Source organism: Haliotis rufescens, unplaced genomic scaffold, assembly GCF_023055435.1.
Source record: "Haliotis rufescens isolate VD_foot unplaced genomic scaffold, xgHalRufe1.0.p SCAF_12, whole genome shotgun sequence".
NCBI classification, from domain to species: Eukaryota; Metazoa; Mollusca; class Gastropoda; order Lepetellida; family Haliotidae; genus Haliotis; species Haliotis rufescens.
This window is the reverse complement of record NW_025963802.1, coordinates 37,463,129-37,475,438: the sequence shown is the minus strand read 5'-3', so window position 1 is coordinate 37,475,438 and position 12,310 is coordinate 37,463,129. Positions and strand designations below refer to the sequence as shown.

Below are 12,310 nucleotides of genomic sequence, written 5' to 3'. Positions count from 1 at the left end.
GATCAGAGATCAAGGGTATTACATCCCGTCTGCCTATGAAGATCTAATCAAGCAATAGACTTTTTTCATCAAGATCCAATCACAACTGTCACAACTGTTCAATCCTCTTAATCCTTATCCTTACTGTACATCTGCTATTTGTTATTCTTAGTCATCCTATTATCTGTATGCTACTTGTGATCTATCACCTGTTGTTGTCTAAGTTAATCTGCTGCTTATCACAACATATCTTGCATATGTACCGCTCATCACTTGGTTGTTGTCACTCCAGCTTTATAATGTTGGAAGCATCTACACCGAAACATTGCTATGTGCAATAAACCAGAGTGAGTGAGTTGGGTATAACGCCACTTTTTTCCAACAGTTTTCCAGTTATATCACGGCGTGTCAGCTTAATGTGGGAGGAAAGCCCGAAGTGATGCAGGTCTCAGACGTTTACCACTTCGCTGAAACCCACAAGCACGATATGGTGCTGACAAACCTAGAAACATAATCGGGGCGAACCGGGATTCGAACCCACAATCATAGGTTTCTGGCATGCCCAAGGGACAATAAACCAGAAGTTGTTATTCATAAAGTTGTACATTTTCTTACTTACTCACCAACTTCTAGAATGCCAATCAAACAGTGAGCTTAATATTGCTATTTCTTGGTCTATTAAGGTGACACTTTTGTAATTTATAGGCTACAGATCCTCTGACTACATCTGAAAGTACTGCTGAGAAAATATTAAAAACATATAAAAAAGTTTTTAATATCCCACCACCCCTTGTGAAATAAAGAACAAATAAAACATTGATATTTCTGAAAAACTGAATGCAGATATGGCAACGCACCCAATGTTACTCACTTGAAAGTGGACCCATGAAGATCCAGGTTAGTCTTCAACAACCCATGCTTGTCATAAGAGTTGATTAGCAGGATCGGGTGGTCTATTTTGCTGACTTGGTTGATGCATGTCATCATATCCCCATTGCGTCGACCGATGCTCATGATGTCAACCACTGGATTGTGTGGTCGAGGTTTGATTATTTACAGATCGCCGTCATATAGCTGGAATATTGCTGAGTAGTGTTAAACAACAAACAAACGGACAAACAAACACTTGAAAGTCATGATGTGTACGTGAGCTTTGGGTGAACTTCAGCTACTGAGGTCATGTCATGGATTGAGTGTTGAGCATATCCAGGATTGCCAGGCATGGAGGAAGGGGGAGATTAATTCATACATTCTTCATCATTCCCGGAGTTTGAAGCATGCCTAGCTGCATAGATGAGGGTTATTGATCATGGAGTGTTTAATCACCCCTGAAGCATGTGAGACATCTGGCCGTGTTCGGATCTGCTAAACACGACAGGGTACACAACACACTGGTTGCTGCTGATTGAAATCAGACAAGAAATATATCGTGTTTTAAAAGAAACTACAAATTTTCTGTGAGTTACAACATTGAAAGCCCCATTGATATTCTTAGTTAGAATAAGTCCCCATCAACCAAAGAGGTATCGGGTACTTAGGTCTAAAGATGAAGACAAATGTTTTTTGAAGAATACAGTGAATTCTCTGTCAGAAGTTTTGAACTTCTAAAATCACATAAATACATTTCTAGGACCTAACTGTCTGCCCAGAGAGCGAAAGGTTGGTGGTTCGATCCCTTGACGTGGCATACCAAAAGACGTTCAAAGATGGTACTTGTTGTTACCCTGCCTGGCACTCGGCATTAAGGGATAAAATGAGGATTGGTCAACTCAGAATCTGTTTCCAGTCAAGTCTCGTTAATCCGACACTTGTTAATCCGACTTTTGGCTTTATCCCAATTAAATCAGTGCTATTTGGACCCCTTAATCCGACAGTGTCACACTCCGACTCCAACACACCTAATTTGCAACAAGTTGCTGAAATCACTCATTAATCAGTCTCATTAATCCGACAGTGGTCAGACTACTCCGTGGGCATAAGGCCCTTGAGTACACAGCCCCGTGTTTTAATGCAAGACGTGTCGACTGGTAGCTGCATATTACAACAGCTGCAGAGATAAACTTGCTCAACAATAAACAATCAATGCTTTATATAAACAAAACAGGATTAATCTCATGTTTTGATTACCTCAATCTCATTAAATTCAGATATCAGTTCTCACTACCGCTGAGGACATCCCATTACAGGTCATGTCAGAATGACCTTTTGTGAACTTTGAACGACCAATGAAATAACTAACAGGAAGTCAACATTAGCTTCTAAGAAAGCAGCTTTCTTGAGCACTGCGGCTCAAATATCAAACTGGCGACTTCTATTCCAGACGATGCTTTCAAAAGTATTTTGAATCAGTCAGACAATACTTTGTGTTGAGCTTAGAGGTTGCATGATTAGAAAACACATTCCACTAACAATGTAACTTAACAACATGAATATTTCATTTTCATGTTTTTATTACGTGTTTGTATCGTTATCTATCGTGTAGTTGTTCGATTTTCGATAATGAACACTGATAGTAATTATTTTCGTTTGTCCGACATACCGGTACTTGTTAATCCGACATAATCATATGCAACCAACCATGTCGGATTAACAGGACTGCTTTGATTCAGCGTGGTATCCATGTTATCTGTGGCTTGGTATTTCAGAGGGTTAGTACTATGAAACTGGCATTAGTTTGAACTTGTACCAGTAGCCACTCACACACATGTGAGTCGCTATTGGTGCAATACCCGTTCCAGTATGTCACCTCTTAGATTCGGGGTAGAAAAGGTCTTCAGCAACCTATGCTTGTCGTAAGAGGCGACTAACAGCATTGGGTGGTCAGGCTCGCTGACTTGGTTTATGCATGTCATTGTATCCCAATGATGTGGATTGATGCTCATGATGTCAATCACTGGATTGTCTGGTCCAGATTCGATTATTTACAGACTGCCGTCATATAGCCGGAATATTGATGAGTTTGGCATTAAACAACAAACAAAAAAACAAATCTTACGACCAGCAGAGGTTCCTGGGGACCAATTCCAACACAGGATCTCTGAAATTGCTGTAAATCCCTTCACCTTCAATCACTAGCTCAATTGGCAAAGGTTTTTATTTCATCATAGTCAATTCATATTTCTGAGAAATACTTTTTTTCTGACATAATCCAATGAGACAAGAGAGCATTAAACTTCCAAGATAATCCATGGTGTGACGCTACTTAGTTGTAACTTAATTCCAGTGCTAAGAATGTTAGCTTCCCTGTAAAGCCCTTCATCACATTCAGTGACAGATACAATATTACAAGCAGGTATAAATGTCATCTCTGATATGCTCCGGAAACATGAAGGATCCAGACTGAACTAAAGCTCTCGATATCATCTTATCAGCCGTTGTTCTCCGCCCTTGATCAGATACAGGGTGGGATGGTTTGGCTTCCAGTCATCTGGTTCTCTCTTAGCGTCTTAGAGCAATGACAGCAGAATCTCTATAGAATCTGGAGCTGCTGATGATGGTGCTGGGATCATCAGACAACTATAGTGAGTGATTGTGATGCTGGGTTGTATAAGCAAAGCCAGTTGAGGCGTGGCTGAGGTACTGGCACAGCTGTGCATGACACGTTTTAATTGGCTGACATGTAGACTTCATTGCAGTGTCCATCTTCTATAATATCTATCTTGTGATGGTTAGTAGCTCTGTCACGATTCGGTCAATCGGAAAATCTAAAATTATTTCTGTTGATCCTACCAACATTACCACATTCCATTTATTGGTGTGTGAAAATTGTGAGCTTGGCGTTGTAAATAATTAAAATAACAATTGATGCCTGTAACAAGCTTTTTATGACTAAAATCCGCTGAAGGTACCATGCAGCATCTGCTTCCCTCGGTCCTATTGCACACAATGAATGCCTGTCAGAGATTCAGGGATTAATCCCCTGAGTAGACAACTGAAGGCATCTTCTATGTTGTTACTAATTCTTGGAATAAGTTGTGTAGACGGTAATCAAACAGATGAACAGACAGAAAAGCCCCTTAATGTGATTTAAGAATCCGAGGTGGAGTGGGCATACTGGATGCCAACCAGATCATTGAAAATGCGCCGTGTGACTATCACCGGGAACATGTTTTAACCCAAGTGGCAGATTTTTTCATTTGGGTGACGATTTAGCTGATCATATTTTATTGTCTGCTTTTTCCATTTTACAAATTTAATTTTGGTCAAGCATTTGTGATTAAGCATACCCTAAAGTATTAAAATCTGCAATGTTGCTATGTTCACTGTACTTGCCTTTTAAGTAATCTTTTGATCACTCCATTCTAAGCCTGAAGAGGACTTAGATGACAGCTCATATGTCCTTGTGCATATTGTAGATTATTTTATAGAAAAAACAAAACAGTGTAGAAGGGGTATGTGATTGCCTCTCAACTAAGATCGGTTTTATTGATGTTTGAACCAAGTTTGTTCTTAAACACTTGATCTCTGAAAACAAATTTAGCTTGTGGTGAATGATTTTAATGAGAACCTTCCTTTGTCAATGTTCTAAAGTAGTAAAGAGGTTGGGGGTACTACGCCAATCAGCATTAAATTATATCATGCTCAGAAATTGTAGCAAATTGTAGCAACTGCTTAGCAAAATGTCGTCTGGCAGCGTCATGATATAATTTTATGCGGATTGGCGTAGGACCCCCTACGTCTATACTATTTGTGAGCACCATGTATAGGGAGACCAGTGAAGATCCGGGGTAGAATACGTCTTCAGCAACCCATGCTTGCCATAAAAGGTGACTATCCTTGTCGTAAGAGGCAAATAACGGGATCGGGTGGTCAGGCTTGCTGAACAATGACAATGTAATTAGCTAGTCAATGAGCCTCACATCCGATACCCATCTTAGTCAGCTGTTACCACAGTTAGGCTCGCTGACTTGGTTGATGCATGTCATCGTATCCCAATTGCGTGGATCGAGACTCATGATGTCAATCACTGGATTGTCTGGTCCAGACTCGATTATTTACAGGCCGCCGTCATATAGCTGGAATATTGCTGAGTGCGGCGTTAAACAACAAAGAAAACAACACTAGGGTATTGGAAGGGACCTGCAGGGTAGAGATAGTGATTGAGATGTGTACTTACAGTTGCTGGCCCAACCCAAATATTTGTCATTGTCGGTTCTACTCTTTCCAGGTGCAATAGGTGACAAGGACGAGGAGGGGAAGAAGAATGAAGAAGGGGATGAAGATGAGGATCCCGAGATTGCAGAAGCCCGAAGAGAGGCTGAAGAGAAGAGGAAAGACAAACATAGAAAAATGGAGGAAGAGAGAGAAGAACTGCGGCAGTCCATACGAGACAAGGTTTGTTAGTTGTCTTTCTACTCCGGTTTGGTCCAAGTTGGTGAGTTGTGAAGATCCTTATGGTTTTGTTGTAAGGAGATAATGTGGTCCATACAAGGTTGGTGAGTTGTAAAGGTCCTAATAGATTCATTGTAAGGAGACAATTTGGTCTACACAAGGTTGGTGAGTTGTGAAGATCCTTATAGATTCGTTTGATCTGTACATGTATTTTGGGTGTGACTGTGAGAAATGGTGCACAACCTCACAATCTCACTGTACATCTTAATTTCAGTATGGCTTGAAAAAGAGAGAGAAGACCCCGGAGGAAGAAGTCGCACAGCCACTAGCTGAAGGTCGTATAGGACGCAAGAAGAAGACGCCTGCAGAGCTCGCGGCAGAAAACAATGCAGATTCAGATGACGACGAGTTATCAAGTAAATTCTCATCACTCTGCTGCTGCATGAATTTTGTCTGAAACCAGGTTACCATGGCGACCCTGGATTATGTGTATGTCAAGGTCACATGTTTATGTGTATTACCAATGTCAAGGTCATAATCGAATACTGGGAGTGGTATGACCTGAAGTTTGTCTTCATCTCAAGATGTAGATCTTATATTGATGGGTATAGTCTGAAGATACGTCGGAAAACTGATTTTAGTCAATTCATTTATCATTGTGTTCTTAATTGACTTGTGATACCATTCAACCATCACCTCATTCCCTATGGTAGTGAAACTGTGTCGGACTTAACTCAAACTAGTGGGTAGGGCACCCACTATTCTAAGGAACAGTAACTCTCTGAGCACAGTTGCGTCCCTTAGCTGCGGATCTTCCCCACATAGGATTCTTTGAGCATCAATACGATACCCAGGAGGTAGATTACCTCAAAGTGATAAGCATCGCAAACAGTGTCACTTCAAGCTCCCCAATATTAAGCCATGAAGTAACTGATATGGTGTTGAAAGCAGTGTTAAACACAACTCACTCACTCACTAGTAGAATAGCATTAGGAGAAGGAGGTGATGTGTCTTGTATCGCCTCACAACAACTGTATGAGATCACACAAAATTATTCCAACAAGTTGGAAGTTTGTTAAGAATTAGACAAGTGGGATGGATATTTTATTATTTTGTATGGATTTCCTGCATCAGCTGTGTAGCCAGCTGATTTAGGGACGTCAGATGATGTCAGTCGAAAAATATGCTGTGATGGAAGCTTAATATAGGGCTGTTGTTGATTGAAAGTTTAACGTATTGAAATATCAGAAATCTAAGAATTGATATATCAGATATCTAAGAATTGATATATCAGATATCTAAGAATTGATATATCAGATATCTAAGAATTGATATATCTGACATCTAAAGAACTGATACATCAGAAATCTAAGAATTGATATATCGGAAATCTACGTGTTAATATAAGGAAATCTAAGAATTCATATATTGCAAATCTAAGAATTCATATATCTGACATCTAAAGATCTGGTATATCAGAAATCTAAGTATTGATTTACTGGAAATGTTAATATTATTACGTTGAAACTCTAAGTATTGGTACATTGGATGTATAAGTATTGATATATTGACTGACAATATCACAGTAAATATGTGAATATTTTGATTGAAATATTATCAAGATATATCGATACAACAATTAATAATAAAATGGAAAGTATATCGGAGACTTAGCTTCAAAATATACAATAATGTGTATGTTTGAAAATGAGTTGTTAAAGATATCAACTGTTCTATTCTTCATGTTACCTTTGCAGGGTGTAACTTTAAGGCCTTCTTAGTTCAACTGTTGAATAAGCTCAAAACACATCAAAATGTTGAATGAGTAAACATATGTTTTAATGTGTAATAATTAATACTTGTATCAATTATTCTGTTTTAGCTTTGAAGACAGCCCTAGGTTCATGAGTGATTGAAAATACTATAAGTCAATCAGTTTTAAATATATAGTACACCTTGTGATATTGTGTGTGCATTCAACTCACTGGCTCTGTAAATCTTGAAATTAATGCGAGCGTGAATTAAATTGCGAAAAATGCGAGTGGTCTTTGTTCGCATTATTAACCATTGCATTTATATCAACAATAAGACATTTTTTATAGCAGAAATACCAACTTAGACCTACGCTGAAAACAAACAACTATGTATTCCACATCACTGTTTATTGAGCAGCACTTGTAACAAGTTTATAAACAATGTCATTCAAACACTAATTACATCCTGTGAATTGTCAGTGCTGGGGCCAAGACAGGAGTTCTACTAACTTATGTCATCACACTTACAAGTCCAGACAGACGCCACCCACACAACACGTTGTCTTTGCGACTGCGTCAAAGGCCGACACGAGCCAGCGCGCATGTATTGTTTAAGCGGAAGTACTCTACTCAGCGCCAATAGGCTGTTCTATTTGGTGTGTGATTGGATTAATGTAAGGTTGGATTAAGGTGAGGATTCTCCTGTAAACCTGACAGAGGACGTTTTGTTTAGATATAAATCCACTGATGCATGAGAGGAGGGGGCTGTCGCATTCATATTGAGTCGCATTTTTGGCTAGTGGCCAGCGGTCCCATTCTTTTGGTGACGCATTAATTTCACGATTTACAGTCTGTGACTTAAAAGCTCAGTGCACTATACTAAAAGTTTAAGTTTCAAGGCAACGTGTTAACAATGTTTGTTAAGTTTTAATCTGTTTATGATTAACTTATACACAGATGTGTTTGTTGTTGTTTATTTATGAAGATGAAATATTATGTTTTAGAAGATGGTTGTGTTAGCATAGCAAGTGAATATGCATAATAACTGAGAAAGTATACCACTCATGTTTTGTTTTTTTAATTTTCAAATACCATTGAGTTTAAGATGTGTTAAGTTTTTGTGTGTTAAGTTTTTTTTCATAATCAACAAAAGAATCTTCATTTGTAAACATGAAATAACCTAATGACTTATCACAGTGAAGTAGAATTATCATAACATAAATAATTATCAATTGTTCATATATAGTTTGTGATCAACACCATTCTCATATCCATAAACAGATATACCGTGTTCGACGTAATAAGTGCCCCGCTCTAATAAGCGCCCACGGCGATATTTGCTGATATATTGGCTTGTGAACAATCCCAATTAGCACCCTTCCGATTGATCCATGTACACAAGACTTATTTATTCGTGTATAATACGCACTCGTGTGTTATATGCACCCTTAATTACGGGCAATAAAATTCCTGAAAAATATATCTGTTATGTATAATACGCACAGAGTTTTCTTATGTATCATTTCTGGCTGTCAGCATAAACCACGAAATTTACGATCTTTCAACCCTTTCACCAAAATTATATTCTAATAAGAGCCCCCTATTTCTAATTTTGAGAGCGCCCTGGGCGCTTATTACGTAGAATAAGGTATGTGTAAGCAAATACAGGTACAACTGCAGGTCCATATCTTATGCTTTTCCAGTGTACATATATCACAACATTAATGCTACCATTTTTGGACAATGGAATTTTTTTGGGGGGAAATATAAAACGTCAATGTCAAAGAATAATCTGTCTGGAATATTGGCTGAAACCGATTCCATTGGGTGTAAAAGGCAAAATGGGGAAACAGGGAGGGGGGTGAAATTTCATTTCGAATACTTTTATAAGATTAAATTTGGATGGTTGTTAAATTAGTGATATACTTATGGTCAAAAATAAGGGAACATGTTTTAATGAAATGTTCTGATTGGTCTGGTCACAGAAGTTCTGTCCATAACAAAACATCACTGAAAAGCACCTGTTTTATTCGCTATAATACAAGGAACATTCTGTCAGCTTTATTGGACAAAAGACTTCACTTTATATATGTTCCTTTATTACCTTCCATGAGTATATTCTGAGATGAAGAGTCCAATAGTAGAGTTTAAAGGATAATTACATGTAAAAATTATCTTAAGCTCCCTGGGGAGTATAAATAATCCCTGCCAATGCATTGATAGTATTATTCATGTTTAGTTTATTTTCAGACAGTATGTCCATGATAAATTAATATCACCAGGACTCTCAAAATGACACAAACGATTAATTCAGTTAATGTGCAATTAAAAAAAACACAACTGAATTATTTTTTTTCTGCCAACTGCCAACGCATTTTGAGATCCCCTTTTAGTTTTTGTCAAGTACTATTTTTAATGATTTTCATTGCAAATGTTTCGTCTTATTTCATGCAATATACTTTGTTTTATGTTTATGTTAAGATCATTTTTATCCTTCATACATAATTATATTATGTTTTATATTATAATCCTTTCTTTTATACCCTGTTTATTCTGTTTGAGCACCAATCAAATCTTGTTGACCATTTAAGAGTTGATAGTATAGATGTGCGGTTAGAACCAGTGTACTGTAATTAACAGGGCATTAAAAAAAGCAGCTAGACACCATGACAAATAAATAAAACCAAACTCAGTATATGTGATAAAAAGATAGTAGATATAAAAAACAAAACCAGAAAATTGCAATGAAGACAAATGGATGAGAAATAGTTTTTTCAGCACCTTTTGTCTCGCTATTGTTTGACTTTGACTATCTTGTGGCTCCTGCATCTTCATCTAACCTTGTTTACTCGCCTAATGCATGCTGAGCACTGAGTCACACTGGCTGGTACTGGGGCAAAACTCAATCACGGATATATCTTTTTAACTCTCAAGTCAATAAGTTATTTCTGAGCAGCAGGAAATCAAAAGTAGCCTCTTCGCTTGTTAATTTCTCTATTTTCTGCATAGTTACGATTTTCTCTTTGACCATTTGTACTTACAAACCTTGGGGCAAGTTCGACCCTTGTTTTACTTTCTGTATGTAATATAATTCAAAAGACCTTATACTTTCTGAAGTTTCAAACTATAATTTAGTTTTTCAGTGATTGTTTTCTTTACCCCTGTACCCGGCTGGAATATTCTGAACATTTCTGATATAGTTTCTCTCAGTGTGAGCCTCCATTGGAGAAGTGTGCTTATTGTATTTATAAGTCAAAAGGTCATCTTATAGCCATCTGAAAGAATGATCTGATATTGTTATGGGAGTTTTGTCTGTTGACATGTTTGGGGTCAAACAGCACTTCGAAATTTAAATGTATGCAAATGAGGTACATTGAACTTGACGCCTGTTAAACTGGACGGTATTCTTTGTCCAGTCAGTTTGTCTAGATTTGAAAATTATGGATTTTGATAAAGGACTTATGTGTACAGTCAAACACCATTGTGTCAAAGTTGAACAGACTTACGTAAATACTTTGAGTTATCCGAGGTTCGAGACAACCGAAAAATGATATGAAGGAATATGATGAAGAATATGCAATGATATGAAGGAATATGATGAAGAATATGCAAGAACCAAGCCTTTATTTCAAGACAACCGTAACCTTGACATGTCAAAGTTTGACACAACAGTGTTTGACTTATTCATAAATATACAATATGTTCCTTAAAGTTCAACCCTGATGTTGTATTTTAGACAAAAGAAATCTTGGAATAGAATCTGTCCATTTACTAGATTCCATGTATCTGGATGAATCAGTGTCAGTGATCACATGTGGCTGTCACACTGAGAGATGTATCAGAATCAGGGTCACACTGACGTTTTTATTCAGCATGCATTTCTGCTCTTCTTATCATTCAGAACCACCCTATCCTATTTCATATTTGAATAATACACGCATTTGTAGTGATGGTAGAATGTTTTTATAAACTGAAAATGTTTTTAAAAATTATTATTTTATGATTCCCATTTGTTCATCGGGTAAACAGATGTGAACGTTTTGTTTCAGTGGCCTAGAAACCAGCGATTTGAATGGTGACATTGGTTGTGATATTTGATTTACGATTAGTTTCGTACATATCTTAGTTTTAAAAAAAAAAATACATTACGCCATGTGTGTGTTATTTAATCCGATATTTCCGCTTCCATTGTTGTTTTGCCCATTTGTTGTCTCATTTGCTGTTTGCTATTTTGTCTAATTTTCCAGTCATCTTACTCCATATCAAACACGCAATGCAGATTTCAAAACTAACTTTCTTGTTTTCTTAACATCCTATGAAAATTCAAAGAAACGTTTAGTGTGTCTATTTGTAAGGGATATACAAGCAGAAGGTTACTGTGCTCCTATAGATTTCTATAAATATGAAAGTGTTTATCATTTAGATGATATTGAAACTGACACGAAGAACCTTCTAGTACAGCCTCTCATGAAGTCATGAAGGCCCCCCCAAAAAAGTCAACTTGGAAAGTTCTTTTCCTTTAATTTGCAGTACATCACTTTTAGGAACTGAATTATTGAACAATTTATACAACATTCTTGAATCTCAACTTCAGTAAAAGATCACATTCCTATTTAAACACGTACGCACAGTTACTTCCTGGAATTATCAACCATGTTTCATTTTTTATATAAATGGATTTCCAACTATAAGGAACTCCGAAAATCACCCAAACATTGTGAAACCTTTGTAATCAAGTCATCTTGCCATGAAAGTCAGAACTAAATTCACCCAAAAGGAATCCAATCTTGATAGTTCCACATTGCCACGACCTGAAATGACTCAAGAGGTTCCATATTTAATGTAACCATTCTAGAGCTTAATTAGTAACGACGAAAAAAGATGAAGAGAGTTTACGGATGTCAACTTCTTATTGTGAAGAACACAACGTTTAGGAGTACATGCTTAGCCCTTCATTCACCTGATAGAGTAAGCATGTACTCCGAAACATTGTGTTCCTAATAAAGAAGTTGACATCCATAAATTCTCTTCCTTATGTGTATCACTTCTAAATGTCTTTCAAAGACTTGATAGATGGGTTTGAAATCTGCAATGTATATTCTCAAACACTGAAGAAGACGGTGGTTACATGCATTAACCAAGACAGTTGAAACCATGTCCGCTTCCTGTGCGAACCCTGCCTGACACACAAGGATTATAGGTCATAGTGTATGACGTCGTGGTGGTGGTTGATGTCGTGCTGGTGA

The 12,310-nt window shown here is 37.4% G+C and overlaps 1 protein-coding gene across 6 annotated transcripts in view; it reads left to right on the top strand.

The window, feature by feature from the left end:
- The window catches only part of LOC124136565 (complexin-like), a 305,393-nt gene that overhangs the window by 283,560 nt on the left and 9,523 nt on the right, over positions 1 to 12,310 (top strand). For 5 of the 6 annotated variants that reach the window (XM_046502508.2, XM_046502510.2, XM_046502512.2 and 2 more), the window contains 2 exons: positions 5,147 to 5,313; positions 5,585 to 5,726. In XM_046502508.2, the coding sequence (XP_046358464.1) occupies positions 5,147 to 5,313; positions 5,585 to 5,726 (309 nt within the window). The remainder of the gene's footprint in view (positions 1 to 5,146; positions 5,314 to 5,584; positions 5,727 to 12,310) is intronic. The other variant, XM_048393591.1, reaches the window with a different exon arrangement.